The 20903-nt window shown below is 50.1% G+C and overlaps 1 protein-coding gene across 3 annotated transcripts in view; it reads right to left on the reverse strand.

Annotated features, from left to right (window-relative positions):
• Positions 1-2988: 2988 nt before the first annotated feature.
• PASD1 (PAS domain containing repressor 1) overlaps positions 2989-20903 on the reverse strand; it is a 56563-nt gene continuing 38648 nt past the window's right edge. For all 3 annotated transcript variants that reach the window (XM_054213933.1, XM_054213934.1, XM_054213935.1), the window contains 12 exons: positions 20001-20107; positions 17148-17295; positions 14129-14210; positions 12013-12136; positions 11122-11231; positions 10542-10628; positions 9458-9616; positions 8142-8345; positions 7307-7509; positions 6398-6490; positions 5701-5908; positions 2989-4437 (listed from right to left, as the gene is read on the reverse strand). In XM_054213933.1, the coding sequence (XP_054069908.1) occupies positions 4267-4437; positions 5701-5908; positions 6398-6490; positions 7307-7509; positions 8142-8345; positions 9458-9616; positions 10542-10628; positions 11122-11231; positions 12013-12136; positions 14129-14210; positions 17148-17295; positions 20001-20107 (1696 nt within the window). In that variant the 3' untranslated portion in view covers positions 2989-4266. The remainder of the gene's footprint in view (positions 4438-5700; positions 5909-6397; positions 6491-7306; positions 7510-8141; positions 8346-9457; positions 9617-10541; positions 10629-11121; positions 11232-12012; positions 12137-14128; positions 14211-17147; positions 17296-20000; positions 20108-20903) is intronic.

Here is a 20903-nt window from a genome sequence, read left to right on the forward strand (position 1 = left end):
TATAAATGTATCTATATTCAACATCATATAAAATAAACCAAGATTTATACTCAATTCTAAGATTTTTTTTCTCCTATTTTTTTTTTTTTTACATGGCGTATATACAAAATATACAGTCACTTTTCACTGTGTTAGTCAAACCAGCCTGATTATACCCACCAGGCTTTAGCTTATATGTACAAATATGCTAAAAGTGCAAGACTTTATTAATTAAAGCTGCCTGTGTTTTCAGAGGTCTGGAATTGTGTGGCCTATACATATATTTTTATATATAGATATACACATACATACGTATGTATATTAAAAATACATATATCGGTATATCTATATATATAGAGAGAGCGCGATTGTATATAGGTGCTTGTGCACTAGAAAGCCCCAGAACATTAATGACTAATAGGTCAACGCCGACACTGGAGCCCAGCCCCGAGGCAGGTGGCATCGGTCACGGTCCTGCCCTCTGCTTGTCACCAACGCGTGTGTTTTCTCCGAAGCACCTTGGCGGGGGGGATGTGAACCAAACCCACCAGCAACCCTCAATTCCAAATGGGTCCCAAAAAAAAAAACCAACACAGGTCTTAGTTAACACCGAGGTAAACAAATACAAATCAACCTGAATAAAGAGATTTATTTATTCGTATATTTTTTTTGAGAATGAGTGAGTGACAATATAAGGCAAAAACCCCATGGCCTTGACTCAGCCTTCCCCCCAGCCTGGAGGCAGACGGAGCAGGGACCAAGCAAGTCCCAGAAAGGGACTGGGGGATTTTTGTCCTTTGGAGCATGTCTGGAAAACACGGCTCTACCCCTGCGGAAGCACCGGGCATGGCGCAGACACCCACCACCCGCCAGCAGCTCAGCGAGTGGCTGGGGGGGGGGGCAGTGGGAATAAATGGGGAGGGGGGCGGGGGAGGAGGGACACGGGACACACATGATAAAGTGCATTTTAGGTCTCTTGTTTTAGCAAGGCCAATCTAACATGTAAACATCCCCGCAAACCTGTGCTCCTTGCCGGGAGGCTGCGAGAGGGGTGGCAGTGCCCCCCGCCAGCCCTCCCCGTCCCTGCGGCCCAGGGCTGCCATCAGAAGGGCTGTGTCCCTGGCACAGCCCCGTCCGGCACACCCACCGCCCCCCCCCAACCCGTTCCCAGCCCTCTGTTGTTGGACTTGTTTCCAAAGCCACAGCAACCCCAGAAAGCTACTCTGCCTTGGCTACTTCCCTACCAAGCCCTGTTCAAAAGAACACCCCCAACGCCCCTGTCCCCAACCACCACCACCTCCGAGGTCCATTTGATGGACACCTGCCGTGCCTGGGGTCACGTACGGTGACGGGACACTGCAGAACAGCCATGGTTGGGGCGGGGGGGGGGGGGGGATGCAGGTTTAATGGGCGAGGGAGGGAAATGCACGGCCTTTTCCCCCCCCCACCAGCCACATCAGGCCACAAATTGTGCACAATAGTGGCGTCCTAACGTAAATGTGTTTATTTGCCTCCCCACTAACACTATGTGCCAAGATAAGGGGGGGGAAAAAAAACAACAAACAAACAAACACAAACAACCCTCCAAAATACAGCAACCCCTCCCGCCCCAACGTCATGAGAAACCCTGCTGTCTTGGGGATAGGGAGACCCAAAAAGTAATAATGCTTTTAAAAATAATAATAATAAAAAAATATTTCCCACCTCAAAGGCTGGGTGCTGGCCCTTGCTGTGTCCCCTCATGTGAAGCAGCAGCACAAAGCCAGAAACACTGCCCGCCCCCCGCCCCCCCCCCCCCAGCTCTCCCCAGACTCCAAGAGCCAAGGGTGGGGGCTGTTATTAGTTCAGCTCCAGACTGCACCCAAAGGCAGGGGCTCCACGTCCCACCGCCAGCAGTGAGGTGACCCCGGCCCACGGCTCTGCTGTAGCCACGCTTATTTATAGGGCTTTGAAATTTGGGGGGGGGGCAGTCCAGGTGGTGCCCGGGGGCTGCGTGTGCCGGCTGGGCTGGGTCCAACTGGGAATGCACTCCCAAGGCACTCGCCCTGCTATCGTAGCCCCAGGGCTACGGGCTGCTGGGCAACTCCACGGCGCCATGCTATGGCCCACTGTGCTCCCCCAAACGCTGCTGGTGGCCAGGAGGCTGCTCTGCCACCCACGCTCCATCACCGCTGGCACCCCAGGGAGGTGTGTGCCCAAACGCCCCAGTCAAAGCCAACCCATGCCGATGCTTTTGCCAAGGGAGGGGGTGCCCCGTGAAAAGCTGGGGGCTCGCACAGCTTTTGTTCGCGTGCCCACCCCTGCCCCAGGTGGGCAAAACAGCCCCGTGCCTCGCACCGGCCCCACGAAAGCTCCCACCCTGCTCTGGCAGCCCGTCCTCCTGCCGCCATTCCGGGCGATGCGGCACATCAAAACCCCGTCCCCTTCCTCAGGAAAAACCCGGCGGGTGGGAAACAGCCCCTTGTGTGGGGGGTGGCCTTCGCGGCCTCGCCAGCCACGAAGGCTGCAGCCAAAGCCGAGTGCGGGGCAGATCTGCCGCCCTCTCGTTTCGCTCCTGAGCTCTCCGGGAAACTCAGTCTGCCACAACCTGCTTCAGTCAGGCTGAAACAGTCAGGGTTTTTTGACCCCCCCGCCGCTGCTATCGAGCCCATGCGCCCACGTCTGGTCCCAGAGATAACGGAATCCTCCCAGTGCTGCAGCGCAGAAAATGCATGGCTGGTGGGAGGAAGCGAGCTAGCTAAAGATACAGCTATATCTACAGCACTAGATATCTCTAGCTATAGATACCCTTAGCTATACCTATTTTTATTTTTTTCTTGCATGCTAACTTTCCCACTTCCCCCCTTTTCTTGAAACACGGGGCTGCTTGGGGTCCCAAAGCTCCATCCGTAAGCACCAGCCTCCAGCCGCTGTGAAGAGCCGAGCAAGTGGCTCGTACGAGGGAAAAAGCAAACAAACGCCAAAAAAAAGAAAAAAAAAAAAAAAAAAAAAAGGTGCATTTTGCTTGGATTCGACAGAGGTTCCCAACTGACCCGTCCCTAAACCTTGTTCCTACTGCCAGATGGAGCTTTGCCGCTCGATGGACCTCGTCCTAACTCACCCTTTTCTTGCAAAGCTTATAGTAATGTCCTAACCCATCGCCTACGCTTGGGCTCTAACAGTGACCAAAGTTAGCACTCAACTACTAACGCCCCCAAAAATGTACATTTCATTTTTCCTTTGGAAAGACACAAACAGTAGGGACACTTAACTATACACCCACTGAGGAATAAACTGGTTTTTCCATTCATAAATATAAAATTATAGTTAAAAAGTGACAATTTACAAAAATACAATTTATTGCTGACCCTACGGGCTTGTAACATCGCTTGTGTCATTGTGATCACACGTTTCACGTTCGCCAAATTGAAACATGATCTAGCAAACCCACAAAGTTTGCCGTCATATGCTGTTCTATGCTTGTTTGTTTGTTTTCATGTATAGAAACACATACAACTACGTCACTTGAAACAAAACAACCAAAAAAAAAAAAAAGGAGGAGTAAGGATTCTTTGTCTGTAACCTGAAAAATATTTGGCTACAGGGAGTAAAAACCATATAAATTTATCTGCACTTGTTAACCAAAATAAAACACGACAAATATCTTACTAGCTGCGATGTGAGCTGGTATAACAACAGTAAGAAATTCAGGCAAAAGTGGTGTTATGTAAATTAGCAGCATTATCCAATCTCCTGGAAAACAAAAAATTGCGGGACTGAGGTATAGAAAAAAGGAAAAAAAAAAAAATCCACAATGGACCTACTACAGCAAAACGAGTTATGTACACGGTAATCCAATGGCGTCCTGCGGACCGGTACAGTCTGTGTATGTGCTCCACATGCTGGGCTTAAATTCACAGTGACTTTCAGCATTGAAGTCCTGAATGGAAAAGGTTTATCTCGGTTGCAAAGCAATCTTCGTGGCGACCTGATAAATAACCTCCCTGCAGCCAGAAAGCCATCACCTTCCAGTTGTACCACTGGGCTGGGCAAGAGCACGCACGGCTGCCGGAGCAGCATCACAGCTACCTGGAAATCCCAATTGACGAGGTGCCCCCAGGGCCATCCGAGGTGCCCCCGGATCCATCCGTCCCCGGCGGGGACCGTCCCTCCAGCCACCACCTTCCCTGCGGGGCCCGACCTCACCGGTCCCATGCTCTGATGGCGGCGACCTCCTCTTCTCTCTGTGTGCACCCGGGGTGCTGAGCGGCTGTGGCCAAGGTGGTCCCTGCAAGGTGGACCTGGCGTTCACGGCAGCTGCATCTCGGGCAGGTCGGGCAGGTTGCAGGGCTGGCCCTGCGCGTGGCGGTTCTGCTGCTGCGGGTGGAGGAAGCAGCTCAGGGGGTTCTGCTGCGGGGTGTGGGGGGACTGGAAAATGCGCTGTGTCGGACCCCCAGGCACCGGCTCGGGTCCTTGCATCTGCCGGGAGACACAAATCCCACAAGTCAGACCTGCCCCATCACCCATCTGCTCCCTGTCTTGATGCAGGGCTGATGCTGAGACTCGTACCCAGGAGCAAGAGTATGAAATCCTAAAGGTAACCTCTACCCATCGAGGGTATGAGTTAGGGACAAGCAGCTTGGGATGCTGGTGCTATCAGCACCACTAACGATGCCTGGAAGTACCGAGGGGAAGCAGGACGCATTCATCCTACCATCCCCACGGGGAACCCAGCAGGAATGGAGACCTTCAAAAGCTACTTGGACATGAGGTAAAATCTGCAGGACGTGCAACTTCCATCTTCAGGCAACCAAGGAAGAAGATGTAGAGTGACCTTGTCCATATACCACTTTGTGGCTGGTACCCCAAAGACCTGGACTTGGTGGTTCAGCCTTGTTAAAAGACACTGTGGCACCAAAGCCTGGTTTTCTGTTGCCCTGGAGCTTATTTATCTCCCCCAGCATCATCATTCTGCCGTCCGTATTGCTAGTCCTCAGGACCTCAGTGCAGCCACAAGCACGGCTACCCAAAGCAGGGATGGCTCACGTCCACATTTGCTGACAACAACGATTAACTTCTCACTCTAAATCCAGTCCTGCTGCATGGCTACTTTCAGCTGTACCTGCTCCTCCTGCTTTATTTTCTACCATCTTTGCCTGGAGGACCGTAACTTACCTCTGCCAACCAGGCAAGTCTTGAAGAGTGTATTACTAATTAATTATTAGTTTCAACAACCGCTCTCCTTGGCAGCGTCATTGGTTTGGCATGCACTGATGAACATGTGCTTGGAAAGACCAAAATCACCTTCTCCAGAGATTTGTGTTGTGAAACAGCCATTTATTAAAAGAAAGCAGTGACGGCAGCTGGTAAAAAACCTCGCTATCCTGAGACATAACAGCACAAGGCAGGATTTCAAAAGAGCTTATCCCTTACCACGTTTCACCTCTACAGCGAGATTCCCGCCAGAGCTCCTCTGGATGACAAGCTGTGTTTGAAAAACTGAATATTTTTTCTGGACGCTAAGCGATAACTGAGTTTGTTGGAAAATAGGGCATTGAATGGGTGCAGAGCCAACCTGGAAAGGTTGAGCACTTGGGTACGTGCAGATACAATGGGAACAGAGGACATGCGAGTGCACCAACCAGATTTGATTAGCCAAGTAAGCCCCATTTCTTCAAAAAAACTAACCCAACCCCAAAGCCGTCCCCATGCATCCTCAGAAACCCCTTCCAGCTCCAGTACCTGAAGGTAGAGACGGTGCTGCTGAACCTGTTGCTGTGGCCACTGGTGGAGATGAACCGGTGTGTTTGCCTGGTGGGACGTGAAGCTGGTGTGTGGGATCATCAGCGACGGGGAGAAAATGGGCGATGGGGCTGGAGGTCGGACGGTGCTACAGGTAATCGGTTGCATCTGTATCGGGGGAGGCAAGATCTGCTGCTCTGCAACGAACCTGCCACGAGGAGGAAAACAAGGTGTGAGAATCCAAACCCAGACCCAGACCCACCACCACTGTGGGCCCTGGGGAGCCCAGGTGCTGCAGGAACCAGGCTGGAGCAGGGTTTGCCAAACCACGCAGAGCCTGGTGAAAGCAGGCCCCAGATTTCCCCCTCCCCATCAAGCACGGTCTGGAAGTGCAGAAAATTAAGGTTTTTAAGGCTGTGCACCTTCTCCATGACTTGATTAGGCATTTGAAGCTTTGCAAAAGCCAGAAATTGATTAAAAAAAAATATTTTTTCACAGCATCTTAGTAATCATAAAGTCCTTTGTAATTAAAAAATATTCTAATTACTTTTTCTCCCAACGAGCTGAGCTTTTGTTTCTTTTAAGACTGAGACCGTTTGCGTTCGCTTGATCACCTACAAGTTTTTCAAAATAATTGTCAGCGCCGTGAAGCGCCTGCTAACACGCGGCGTGAGAACAAGGGGCAGCAGAGACTCACTTTCCTTGCTGCCTGCTGGCACTGCTCTGCGCGGGCTGGCCACTGCCGTTGGCGGCGGGCATCATGGCTTGGATAGACTGATCCAGCAGCATCCTGTGGGGGAGGAAAAACAGAGGAAGGGTCAGGAAAAGGGAGAGGGCCAAACTCCTCTCAGTCTCGAGAAACAAATCTCGGAAAATCCTCCCTGAAAGCGTGCAAACCGTCGCCCTGAAAAAACAGCTAATGAAAAAATGGGATGCTCATTATCGTCTTGCCTAACGCGCTCGCAGAGGTGAGCTGAAACTTGCTAAATCTTTCATGTAGGAACTATGTTTGAAAGATGGTAAAACTTCTAGGGTTTATCTTGTTTCCTTACACAGTATTTCGAAACAGCTGGATGCTGTAGGCAATGTCTGCAGATACCTCCCTGAAAGGTGGCTGAATAGTTTGGGGCAGTTGTATATGTTTTCTACAACATTACCAACTTTGTATATGTTTTACACAACTTTACCAGCGTTGTATAAAAGAAAAATGGCTTTGCCACGGCACTTGTCCTGGCTGGAGAAAAGACACCCTGGAGATCCAGAGCAAGCAAACAGAGGTTTAGGAAAGGCTGTTCCCGCTAGTTTTTCCTGTTCACTGCCTCCGACAGCACCAGATGTCCAAAGGTTACTGAGCTACATGGACAATTTATGGAAATATGGAGAGAAAAGGACTTCAGGCGCCTGAGGGTAGGGCATGGTGTGCACAGCACGCTGCTTGCACACACACCGGGCTCACCACTAATCCAGATCTCTGCAGGAGGAGACATCCCTACGCACCTAGAGACCATCACCCCCCCCCAGACCAGCCGTGCCTGCCCTCCCCGCCACCCAGGTACTATTTTCTGTCACCGACATCAGGACGGTCCCAGCAGGGCTGTGTTCGTACCTGAGGCTCCTGTCCTGGCTGTAGTCAGACTGCGGTTGCCTTTCGCTGCCGTCAGCCGGCATCTGTGCAGCCACTGCAATGGGATGTGTTTGTGAAAACACCATGGGGTTGTTGTAGAGGGGGACTGAAATGCTCGTCTGCCCTGGCAGACACGTTTGCTGGGCTTGGTTTCCTCTCATTAGGTGCTGCTGCTGCTGCTGCACCTGAAATGAAGACACAGATATCCATGTGAGATTTTAAAGCTCCCTAATAGAAGGCTAAAATAACTGCTTCCAGCATGGAGATGGGAAAAGTAGGAGGAACAGTAGGAACTGAAAGAGGGGAGATTTAGATTAGATATTAGGAAGAAATTCTTTCCTGTGAGGGTGGTGACACAGTGGCCCAGGTTGCCCAGAGAAGCTGTGGATGCCCCATCCCTGGAAGTGCTCAAGTGGCTTGGAGCCAGCTGGTCCAGTGGGAGGTGTCCCTGCCCAGGGCATGGGGACTGGAACTAGAGGATCTTTAAGGTCCCTTCCAACCCAAACCATTCTATGATTCTATGTTGCAATCGCAAACGGCAGCGAATAAGAGCCCAAACCTCCCACTCGGTTCCTCTCTGGTCCCTAGGATGGCTCCGGTGGTCCCCAGGGTATAATGCTTTTCAACTACCTGGCTTTTATTTTTACAGTTGAATGACATCATTCACAACTGACTCTCGGCACAGACTTCATAATGCCAGCTCTGGAGTAAAACCAGCACAGAGGAGATGCGTGAGACCATGGGGAGGGGGTACATGGCAGACAAGTATTTAAAAGCCAGGAAAGGGGCCGATGAAGACAAGGAAGCAGCCAGCGACCTGGGTGGCCGTGCCGCAGGGGTCCCTGAGGAATTGGCGCGGTGACAGCAGGTGGGTGCTGCAGTAGTGCTTCGTCCCCATAAGGCCTTGCTGTTGCGACTTCTTGGCTGTGGTCTGCCTGGGCGTCCCCGGCGGCGGCGGCCTCCTGGGGCTTGGGTGCTGCACGTTGTTAAAGACAACAGGGATCGGCTGCTGCATCAGCATCTTTAAATAAAAGAGACACATGAATTGATGCAGCTCATGCGGTGGTTGTACTGCTGCCCTGGTTTCAGCTGGGATAGAGTTAATTGTCTTTCTGGTTGCTGTGGTTGTGTTTCAGATTTGGTAGGAAAGGAACGTCAATAATGCACGTTGCTTCAGTTGTTGCTAGGTGATGTCTATACTATTCAAGGGCTTTTTTGCAGCTTCCCATAGAAGCTGAGAGGGACCATGGACAGGATAACGGAGTGGCCAATGGAATATTCCGTACCACAGATGCCATGCTCAGTATATAAATGGGGGTTCGTTAGGGGGCAGGAATCGGTGATCTCTACTCAGGACAGGCTGGGCAACCGATCACTGGGTGGTGAGAGTGACTTGTGTTGTGTTACTTTATCTTGTATATTCTCTTACCATTGTTATTATTACTGTTATTTTCTTTTTCCTATTATTGCTCTATTAAACTATCATTATCTCAACCCACAAAGGTTTTTTTTTTTTCTTTCATTTCCTTTCCCCTCCTTTTCTGCCCCTTCTCCCTGCCCTTCTGGGGTAAAAGGGGGAAAACTGCGTGAGCGGCTGCGTGGTCCCAGCTGCCAGCTGGGGTTAAACCATGATAACTGCCTGGGAGATATCGGCTCTGGCTCCCAGGCTGTCTCTATCAACATATATAACACTGCCACAGCAACATCTCTAAATCCAGGGGCAAAGTGAACCATGAATAATAGAAAATCAAATGCTAGCTTGTGCTCAAATATTTATTCAGAGCCACGACCGTTCTGGCTCCATTACGCCTGCTGCACTTTGCAGGAATGGCACTGGGGATCCAGTGGCGTTAACCAGCCACTGAACTGCTGAGCTTTTCACGCAGGGGGGACTTTAGATTAGCTTGGGATTGCTTTTTTCTAAATAATGAAAATTACTGATTCAATACTTGAGCAGATACTGACGCCACTCATCTCTCAGGAGACACTACTCACACATCTGAGACCAAACTACCAGTTTATCCAGAGCTCATTTCTAAATGCTTCTGCCGCGGACAATTTCGTTACCGATCCGCGTGCTCAAAGGAAAAGCAAACGGTTTGGGGGTTTGGGCACCCCGGGGGCAGCGGGTACCTGCAGGTTGGAGTCCTGCACTAGCTGGAGCTGCTCCTTGATGACGTGGAGCTCTTCTTGCTGCGTCTTGATGTCAGCTTGCAGTATGCGAGTCCTCTCCTCCAGCTGCTCTTTCAGCTGATGCATCATCCCCAGCTGGGTCGGGAAATGGTACACGGGCTGCAGAGAACAGAGAAGATCATCACGGGGTGGGACCAGCCCTGCTACTCACATTCCTAGTGACGCTGGCTTCAGAAAAATGACTGCTTTTCAGCTTTTTGCCATAGAAAATATGATGCTGACAAAAAATGGCAACTGCACATCTAACCAGTAAGCACTGTACTTGCAGAGCAGCAGCACAACCAGCTCATACTCAGTGCCTCGCTCCCCATCTCGGTCTGCTGAATTTCTGCGCAGGTGTAGCGTCTGTGCACGGGACTCCCCTGTCCCTTCAGTGTGACACCCTGCTGATTTCTGACACCTTCTGCGGCAGACGCTGCATGCTAACCCTCGCCACACCTCCAGGCTGGGCTTTCGGTTCTGCTGCTAATTGTACGGCAAATGCCAGGCCCAGCTTAGGTTGTAATCCCACCCTGGGACCCATCCTTCACACCTACATTGTCTGTCTTCAATCCCTGTATTTTAGTCTGAATGGTTACTACACTGACCTCAAAGCTCGGTGAGGATGGGCCTCATAGTCATGGTTTATGACTCCAGCTTTTCTCTTGCAGTTTTTTTTTTTCTTTTTCTGGCCTAACTCAAGCCCCTACCGGGGCAATAAAACCCTCCAGCACCGTACCAGCCTGCAGTTAGCTGCTAGCAATTCAGAGAAGAGCCTTCAGCGGCCCCCAATGGCTTTGACAAGTGTAAACCTTCTTCTAAGCTATTCCCTTGAGTGTCCTACCCGCTCTGTCTCCTCGCTGAATTAAGTGGTTGCGATAATTTGGTTGCCCGTTAACCTCAGTAACAGCAATGGAAAGGGCGCTGAAGCCATGCTGCCGCACTGGGACCAGCCAGCAAGGAGGTAAGGGCAGTGAACCGGAGCCACTGAGTCTGCCCCGCTGCCTGGCCATCCCAGTGCGTTTGACAAAAATAAACCACGTACCATCACAGCGTGCTGAGAGGGGACTGCCGGCTGAGCCACCGGATGCTGAGGGAGGTGTTCACCAGGGGCTTGAGGAGCTGCTATGGCCTAGAAACGAAAACTTTGCCTTACTGCAGGTCCATAGCACCTCTAGTGCAGAGCTGGTGCCATACCAGCTCATACCGGCGATGAACAAGTGCAGGGAATTAGACCACTCCACAAGGAGATGTGAGGATGAGTCTGCAGGGAGAGTTTAAGCTCCTGCACGCCCCCTGCTAACGGCAAATCCTCGGTGTCAGCATCCATTTTTGGATAAAGGCCATTTCACGTGTACAAACCCCCCAGAAAGCAGGCTCGCAGTGTGAGAAGGTGTTTGGCCTGGAGGAGCAAATTGAATCCCGAAGGAAGGCAGCAGAGGAGCCTCTAGCAGCTCCCCACCGGCTGTGCCGGCCAGCAGCGCTCCCCGCAGCCCGGGACATCCCAATGCCAGGCCCAGTACACTCGGAGGTGGGGATCCAGCCTCTCTGATGGCAAGATCAAAGTTTGTCATGCTCATTTCTTTACAGCATCGGAAAGGCTTTTGCTCGCAGGGACCACTGACCTGAGCGCTTCCAGCTGATGCCAGCCGCAGGGCTGCCTTCTCCGCCTGCCCCCCCGGCACCGACGGCCGGGTGGGAGTGCTGGTGTCCGTGTGTCGCATGGATGACGTGGCTGGAAAAGAGGTGGTTTACTGCGATACAGCACACTCGTGCCTGGGTACCCTGGCTAAGCCTGAACTCCTCGTACGCAGATGAGCAGTGGCCCAAACGCTGCCAAACTGGTCCCCACACTGCCCCTCCGTGGTCCCGCTGGCTCCCCGCCTGCTCGCGGGGCTCCCTTCTGATGCTAACGCCCCATTTCATCCTTCCCTCCATGGGTGTCTCCAAATGAGCTTTCTAACTCTCTCCCTGGCAAATATTTCAAGAAAAGCCCCCGGAGTGGTCTCCTACCCACAGCCCCGCACGGGCACTGCCGTCACCTTGCTGCTGCCCCCAGGGCAGGGGGGGCACTGGTGGGAGCTGGGATGAAGCTGACAGCAAGGCAGGCAGCCTCCTGCACCCCTTCTGCAGGGATTTATCATCAGGGACCAAATTACTCCGTAATAAAAGTTTTGTCAGTGAGGTTTGTGGTTTGATCAAATTGCTTTGGCTTAGTGGGTCACCTCCTCTCCTCTGAGCCACAGCAAACAACCACAACCCTCAGCGGGTGGCACATGAGGCACAGCCGCTCTCACACTGGCAGTGGGCTAAAAGGGAGAAGGCAGCACATGGCCGCAGCTCCGCTCCCATACCATAACCTGTTACGGCACAGTAAGTCGGTCCCGGTGCTGAGCATCCCCCTCCCGCCCCGACTGGGGGACTCCCAGCCGAACCCCAGTATGTTGGAGGCTGCTCTGCCCTCCAGCCCGCTCCTCGCCCCGCGCTGGGCTGCCCACGGCCGCGCTGGCACCTACACGCCGAGTCGGAGAGGGCGGTGTGCGAGGAGCGCCGGGAGCTGTGGGACGACAGTGACACTCCTTCCCGGCTGGCGTCCTGGCTGCTGCCACAGTGCCCCACGTCCAGATAGCTGCTGTGGCTCTGCGGGGAGAGAAGCACAAGCGGCGAGACGGTCAGCAGGAGGGGACGGCGCTGGAGGGGACCTCCACCTCCCCGACTGCTTGTTTGCGGAGGAGAGTAACAGACTGGGTGCGGAGAGGGCCAGCACTGCAAAACCTGGACCACACCACCAAACCCTGGTGCAGTGTCAGACTCGATGTGCTGGAAGGTCCCTTCCAACCTAGACAATTCTACGGTTCTATTCGGTCAGCCCCTCCATGTTCACCCTAAAGCCTTCAGGTTTCCCCATGCCGACAGAACCCTCAGGATCACACACTGGGCACCGCTGGCTTTGGGGTGACGCCACACATTTCTGTCCCAGGACACCCATCTGGTGGCAGCGAGCAGTGGTGGGGGACACGCACCACGAGTCCGGCAAACACCGTGGGGTTGCTGCCTGTGCCCTTTGCTCTGGCGTGCCACCCTCCTGCTCCTCTGCCACCGGAGCTGTCTGCAAATGAAAATATGCTTTTATAATTAGCTTCCTTCTGCCCGATTTCCTCAGGGATGTCACAGTTCGTTGGCTGTGGCACACTGGGGAGCGGTGGCAGAGGTAACGAATGAAGGCGGCAGGAGGGGCTGGCTGGGGAATGGTTTTATTCACTGGGGAGAGGGAGAGAGATGGCTGGGAAGGGACATGGAGCAGTGGCAGAGGGACATCAGCTGCAGCCCCAGGAGAACCTACAGCAAACAGCTCCTGCGGGGGACAGGTACCGGGTGGCGCTGAGAGCTGTAACCCCGCTGGCCGCTGCCTGGGGAGCTGTCGGTCCCAGCAGGCTGTTGTGGGCAGGAGCCTGGCGGCACATCCGCAGAGGGGAACAGCCCACATTAGTGAATATTAACAGCTTTGGAGCTGTCACACCCAAATGACAGATGCCACCTGGCAGATGGTTTACGGCAAACAGCCCACGACTGTTGGGTAGTAGGTGATTGTTTCACCTGCGGGATACGGGTGATCCCGATGGCCGCGCCACCACCCTCCGCACGCCTCCCAGGGTGCTCCCCAGCTTCCCACTCCCCTCCAGAAGATCAAGCAATGGGAGCGATGGCTCTGCCTCTCTCCAGCTGTCTTACAACAACAGATGCAGCTTAACATCTACAGAAAAATATCTCGACTACCATGTGGAAAGGGGAAAAAGACACAGAAGTGTGCTGTGGTGACGGCGAAGCAGATGGTTTGCAAGATGGTCCTTGCTCAAGTGAAAAAGGTCTCTGTGACAGCTTCCCCTGTACATCCCATAAACGGCTTCTATAAAATAATGTCTGAAGAGCAATGAGGCTAATGGAATGATAATTACACAACAGTCCACTTGAAATTACTTTGATTACTGGTCTTACTTATAAACTATTGAGAAGAAGAACTTAAAAGTAATTAAAATGACCTTGTTAATTGGGCAGGTGTGTTGGGATGCCAGACTGATTCAAGCCATGGAAATTACTGCTCTGGTCACAATCCTACACTTGATGCGCTCCTGCCCAATGGTGTAAACGGAGCTGAAATCTGGAATGAGTGTTTTCCCTTCACTTCCAATCTTCGTCTGAGCATCAGTGACCAGCTGGGACTAACAAAACAGGTACCATGTGGCACCACTCTGTCCTTGGATCCTCTGCGCCTTACTAATGGTGACAGGTACAGCAATCTAGCCTCCAGCTCCAGCGCTACTTTTCTGCTTCTGAACTGAGGTGGTTTAACCTATCGTTTGCAGAACAGTCTCAGCAAGATAACGAGTAGCAGAACAGCAGCAATGCAACTGCTGAATTTGCAGTTAGATGCCTGAACCGAGATGGGTACTTTTGAGCCGTGCAATGGGAAACTTCTCAGGGTCCACTTGAGTCAGAACCCAAGTGAAGGCCTGGAAGGAGGTGGGAGTAAAGGAGAAGGAGAAGAAAGAACGGCTGTTTTCCTAAGATTGGTAAGCGATTACTCAGTTTGGTTTAAACACCGACTCATTCAACTGTGAAGGGACGTGGTACCTTTAGAGAAGAGGATGCCAGTTCAATTGATGACTCTTCAAGGCCAAGATCTCGCCTTCTCTCAGCTCGAACTTCTGCATAACTAAAAAAAAAGAATAATAAATTTTAAATCCACTTTTTCAGTCTGGATATTGTTTACTGTACTGTGACTATCCTACCACACAGGTCACTACGGAGTTTTGACGTTGAGTCACAAGCTCTGCACAGCACACACACACACACACACGCTCTCTCACGTACAAGGCGCTCAGAGGAACATCATCATACGGCCTTGTGGTCTGCGAATAACCGCACACGCTGAATATCCACAGATTCGAAACTACAGGGCAGCGTCCCAGCCCCATTGCACCCAGGACGGCAGAGCCTGTATGATTAATTGCACTAATCATTCCAAGCATGAACGTAGACACTGCTTTGCAATTGTCATCCCTGGATGCCTTCGAACAAGACTAATCTAAAAGCAAAGTGCACTTGGTTACTGAAGACAAAATGGGCGTCTTTGTCCTCAGTACAATTTTCCTAATAAAGGAGATTCCCATTTTCCATAACCAGGCAGAAAAATGATCCTACAGCTTCTGTGCAGGTAAACTGCCATAGGTAATGTACGTTCATTTTCTAACCTGCTGATGCTCATGACTCAGTTTTTTGCGTGTTGCACGGTGGCTCGGTGAGACCAAAGCCAGTGCCTTGGGGAGCAGGGGGTCAGGTCCCCTCTTTCTGAGGGTGCGCAGAGCGCCGTGCAGCGTGCCACATCGGAGTTACCATCCCTTGCTTCCTGAAACCACGTTTTAACTTGTGTGCTTCAATAATATATTCTAAACCTTAACTGTATGAGACAGAATTGAATTTCAAAATCTATTTAGGACTATATCAATAGGATTAAGGGGAAGCAGAAAGAAGAAACAATATGCATAATAAATTCAGAGCTTAAAGTGAAGCCAAATTCCCTGAAGAACAACAAAAACAACACAACTCAGAAGCAATCCCTTCATCTAACATTTGCTTACGGTAACACCCAACATGTACTTTATATCCGTGCACACAGCTCTGATCCCTTACACCTGTTTAGTGGTGTCAGGTGTTCCCAGTCTGTGTTTCAGAATATCAATTTACAAGTGTTTGTTCTTCCAGATGTTTGAGGGAGAAAAAGAGGGACCAGAAAAAAAATTCACAAATTGATTCCTGACAGTAAAGAAAGACGCAGCGAGCAATATGTCCACGCAAGTTAATAGAGAAAACCAGTGTGTCACTATTTTTCAAGCCCTTCAGTAAATATATTCTCAATCTTAACACCGTTTTTTTTTGAGATGACAGCGGGAATCCAGCAGATTCCCCTCCAGAAGGTGCGTATCACAGAGCACCCCACATGCACACCGTCTTCCAGCGCAACCAGCTTCCCACTAGGGGGGGATCCTGGGCTGAATTTCAGGTGAGGAATAAGGCTAGCAGGACAGCAGCTAACTTCAAGTCATAAACCTTTAAAGCTCTGATCAAAAGGTTTTGTAGGAAAAGTACGATCCCGTTCACGCCCATAAAGCTGACTGATTCTTAACAGCTTTAATTATTCCTACGGCCATGTCATTGCGAGGGATAAAAGGGAAATGTTATGGATGTGGTCTACCTTGACTTCAGCAAGGCGTTCGACACGGTCTCCCACAGCATCCTCATAGGGAAGCTTAGGAAGAGTGGGTTAGATGAATGGACAGTGGGGTGGATAGAAAACTGGTTGAAAGATAGAGCTCAGAGGGTCGTGATTAGGGGCACAGAGTCTAGTTGGAGGTCAGTGATGAGTGGTGTTCCCCAGGGGTCAGTACTGGGTCCAGTCCTCTTCAATATATTCATCAATGACCTGGACGAGGGGATAGAGTGCACCCTCAGCGAGTTTGCTGATGACGCAACGCTGGGGGCGGTGGCTGACACACAGGAAAGCTGTGCCGCCATACAGAGAGACCTGGACAGGCTGGAGATTTGGGCAAAGAGGAACCTTATGAAATTCAACAAGGGCAAGTGTAGGGTGCTGCACCTGGGGAGGAATAACCCCATGCGCCAGTACAGGTTGGGGGCTGACCTGCTGGAGAGCAGCTTGGTGGAAAGAGACCTGGGAGTCCTGGTGGACAACAGGATGACCGTGAGCCAGCAATGTGCCCTTGTGGCCAAGAAGGCCAATGGCATCCTGGGGTGCATCAAGAAGTGTGTGGCCGGCAGGCCGAGGGAGGTCATCCCCCACCTCTACTCTGCCTTGGTGAGGCCGCATCTGGAGTACTGTGTCCAGTTCTGGGCTCCCCGGCTCAAGAAGGACAGGGAACTGCTGGAGAGGGTGCAGCAAAGGGCTACAAAGATGATTAGGGGGCTGGAACACCTCTCTTATGAAGAAAGGCTGAGGGATTTGGCTCTCTTCAGTCTGGAAGAAAGACGACTAAGGGGGGACCTTATCAACACTTATAAACACTTAAAGGGTGGGTGTCAGGAGCATGGGGCCAGGCCCTTTTCAGTGGGGCCCAGCGACAGGACAAGAGGTAATGGGCACAAACTTGAGCATAGGAAGTTCCACCTAAACATGAGGAGGAACTTCTTTCCTTTGAGGGTGGCAGAGCACTGGAACAGGCTGCCCAGAGAGGCTGTGGAGTCTCCGTCTCTGGAGACATTCAAAACCCACCTGGATGCGTTCCTGTGCAACCTGCTCTAGGTGACCCTGCTCTGGCAGGGGGTTGGACTAGATGATCTTCAGAGGTCCCTTCCAACCCTACCATTCTGTGATTCTTTGAAATGTAACACACTGATAGACTTGTCCAATGGTGGCTTCCAGGCTTTTGGCCCAGTTGCCAAGAAAAAAAAAAAAGAGTAATGAAAACATATTATGTTTTTCCCCATGCTCCCTGTCATAATAGTTTTATAGAATTACATACCGTCTTAGTGTGTCAACATGCACAGCAAATATTTGTCTAACACAAAACAGGACTAGAATAAAACAATGGTTGAGCATGACATGCATTGTGAAGCGTTTGGCACTTGCTCCTACCTAACTACCAGGTGAGTGCAAACGATGAACTCGGGTTTGGAATTCCACTGGTGGTAGGTGATGTAGTAGTGTGTCTGCAGCCATATCCACTGCTGGCCTTTGGTCAGGAACCGATAGTAACAGGACTTGCCTTTTCCAAACTGCATCACTGTCAAATGAAAAAGAAAGCAATTTATAGCAAACAGACATTTCATGGTGTAAAGGCGATTAGAAAAAACCACTTAGTCCCATTCCCCTCTTGTGGTCTGCTACTGCACTAAAATGGCTCTTGTGGCTTTATAAAGATGGCAGATGACACACAACCACGTACTGAGCTTTTGTTTGGGCTCTCTTCTGCTATTGGTTTTCCAGAGTGCACTTTGCTATTTTGAGATTGTTCTTATAACTAATAATTGGGATAACCATATAACTAGCTGTATTCTTGTAACTTATTCCTGGGCTCCTCTGAAATAAGCATAAATAGCATTAATTAAACAAAGTATTGGCCTTTCACAAGTATACAAGAATGCATTTCACAGACCGGAGGCTTGAAGTCAGGATCCTAATCATGGCACAAAATAATAATGGAGTTTTAGCAGTTTGTCTGAGAGTTTTCTTCTGAGAGATGCCCTAAATACACCAGAGCTGGTACGTTTTATCAGGGTATGTCTAGAAAAATCTCAAGTGGTGTAATACAACCGGAACATAATAAGGGGAACTACATTAAATAACCGCGTTAATTGTTCCCAGACTGCTGGGAGTACAAAATGAAACATGCTCACTTAAAATACCCATAATTAATGCAAAGTAAAATACAAACGTGGTTTAAGCAAACCCATTTCACTGCACAGTAGGCAAGATGCCTGCCCAGGGCGGTCAACCTGATGAACAGGAACTTACCAAGCCACAGTAACCCAAGTGTTTTTACTCACCTGCACACCTCTACTTTGTTAAATATCAGAATTAACTTCTTTAGTGATCCCACTAACAGTGATGGGCTTTAGATGAAGCACTTCGCAAAGGTCTTCTGGCCAAGACACCATGCTGGGGATCACTCAGCTCCTAGTCCTGGCAGAGATTTCCTGAAGCAACTTCTATAAGTCACTTTGCCAACACCTTACTTTGTCCACAGTAAGATTAAAAGATCCTTTCCTTCAGGTGTGTTATGCAAATACTCTTTTAATATGTAAGAGATTCTCTGCTGAATGATCTGACCCCACTCGCAATATAGTTAGTGTCTACGTTAAACTGCACACACATATTACCAAAGGGACATCGTCTGCTAAAGCAGCTCACTTCTGTCTGAACGGTCTTTTAAGCAAAGAGCACTAAAAAGCACCGTACCTCAGAGCAATTAAAATATTCCTTTAATATTCCCATCTACAAGCTTGCTGCACTCGCCACAACTTGCTTCCAGCCCCTCTCACATCTTCCTTTGGGTGCTCAGGTGGGAACCCGCTTCCCCATCACTGTTTTGTACCAGCCCTTTGGCTTGACAGGGCAGAAAAGTAGGGAAATTTGACATTCAGAGAAGTAATTTTCTCCATTCTCTACTAGGTCCTTTAGCACCTTATATGTGTAAGTGGTAGAGGGTACATGGTAGAGATAGGAGTGGTTTGCAACTCAGAGATGAAGCAGCTTGTCTAGCTCCAGTGTGCCAGGGGGCTCTGGAGTTTCTTGGTGTCCCTGAATCGCGCTGGTTTGCATCTCACAGTAATTACAGCATCCCACTTTCTCCACTCTCTGGGGTGTCCTTCGTTGCTTTTGACAAAACACTCTGCTTTCAAAGGGAGATAGCAGAGAGACAAATAGAGAGTTTGCCCAACAGGAAGCCTATAAGTAATATTTCTTGGCAAAATATCTGATCACCTAGATGCATTTTACAAAGCGCGCGGTTACTTTTCATTACAGTGCTTGGCCATGCAAACCAGCTGGAGGACAGACGTAACCCTGCATCAGTTTCTCAGTCTGAAGTGCACGTTAACAAAATGGAAAAATACAGCCACAGGGATAAAACATCTCACATGCTCATCCGGTAGGAAAAGCACACTAACTAATAGTAGACCACGTCTGAAGCCACCTTTTGCCCTTCCTCAGGTCAGCTCCAGCCTTCAGCAGGACATGGTGCTTCAGCCACGGGCTGCACTGCCGCAGTACTCGGGCTACACGCTCCTTCTGACCTGGCTCCTCATGGGCTTTCGCAGGTCACAGTATTCCACCTTGCACCAAGATGAACTTCACAGACATTCTCCGGTGTCCATATATCAGCCTGAACTGACTTTTCTGCTTTACTTTCAGATCGACCAAAAATGAGCCATCTTCACCCACAGGGAGCCTGTATTCAGTACTTTTGCATTTAAAAAAGAGTCTGGATCTCCAGAAGCATTTTACTAATAGTTAAGTGAGGTTCACAACACCTAATTGCACAGGCAGGCGATGCAAATGTGGCTTTCAGAAGGCGTTTTGGTGAGCTGAGCCTCCTGGCTGACTCCGGAGCCCAGAGGAAGAACAAGACCCCGTGAACTGTGACAATCAAGGAAAAACCCCAGGGTTTGGGGCTGCCCTCACAAACTGGGAGCAGAGAGTGGATAGTTCTCACTTCCCATCTATTAATCTCATTCCACTCTCAGACAACCCGTGTTCAAACAGGGCATCTGCCGATTTGGGAGACCTACACAATCAGTTCCCGATCGGAGTGAATTCTGCAGGGATTCAACCTCCCAGGTAAGCGTCAGCTGTGACAGTCTGTCATGGGAAGACGGAATTCCCTTGTACCCCAGATAAAGATGCCTTTTGTGACGACGAATAAAAGGTTTTTGCACGAGTGACAAACGAGATCAAAGACAGGCACGCTGCAGAGCGAGAGGAACTTACAGTGTTCATGGCACCTAGCAAGAAGCTCCAGGTCATCTGCGTGGTAGTAATCATACCCTGACGTTCCCAGAACCTCAAAGGGTAAATATCCTATAATAGGCGGAGCCCTAGAAGGGAAGCAAAGGGCAGGGAGTGAGCACAAAACCTGACACTTTGGCATCCTGGCAGATACGCTGCGATACTAGTGACCAAAACCATCTCATACGTTCACTTGGCAGGGAAATCAGGAGTGGGTTTTCATAGACGCAACGACGTGTTTTCATACACAAGCACAAAAAAACCAACCCAAACCAGCGAGGGAGAGGTAAAAATTGAGAAAATGAAAAGGTGTGTGTTTACTGTTTCATAGCCTATTCATTATGTGGGTGTAGAGAAAGGCATGTACGCACGCAAGTGACTCAATTCATTAAGCATGCTTGGGAGACACGCAGCTTGAGAAACGCTACGGCTGTGCGTGTGCATAATAACTTGGAGCTCGAGTAGAATTATCCAGTAGGTTGGATGTAAATGTCATCTGGGTAGTAACTGTAGAAGAAAGAGTAAGTGGGAAACTGCAAAGTGTGTCAGGACCAGCTTGGGTAAAAGAAAAACGAATTGCTCCTGTGGGAAAGCTTGGGAAATTATAACCAGCAAAAAATGTTTTTATGTTGGAAGTAAAGATAAGAATAGGCATGGCGCTGGTTTTAAGGATGGTTATTTCTATGATAGGTGGAGAAGGAATCGAGGAAGTATTTAGATGGGCACATTGCAATGACTTACCTGACTATTCTGCTGTCAACTCTAGATTTTCCATTTTCCAGGCAATATATGAGATTATTTTTTTTTAAGCAGGTTTCCTAACAACACTGAGCTTACGCACAGCCTCCACCAGAGCCTCCTAGCTTATGATTGTGAAACAACACT

Source organism: Rissa tridactyla, chromosome 9 (assembly GCF_028500815.1).
Source record: "Rissa tridactyla isolate bRisTri1 chromosome 9, bRisTri1.patW.cur.20221130, whole genome shotgun sequence".
Taxonomy (NCBI): domain Eukaryota; kingdom Metazoa; phylum Chordata; class Aves; order Charadriiformes; family Laridae; genus Rissa; species Rissa tridactyla.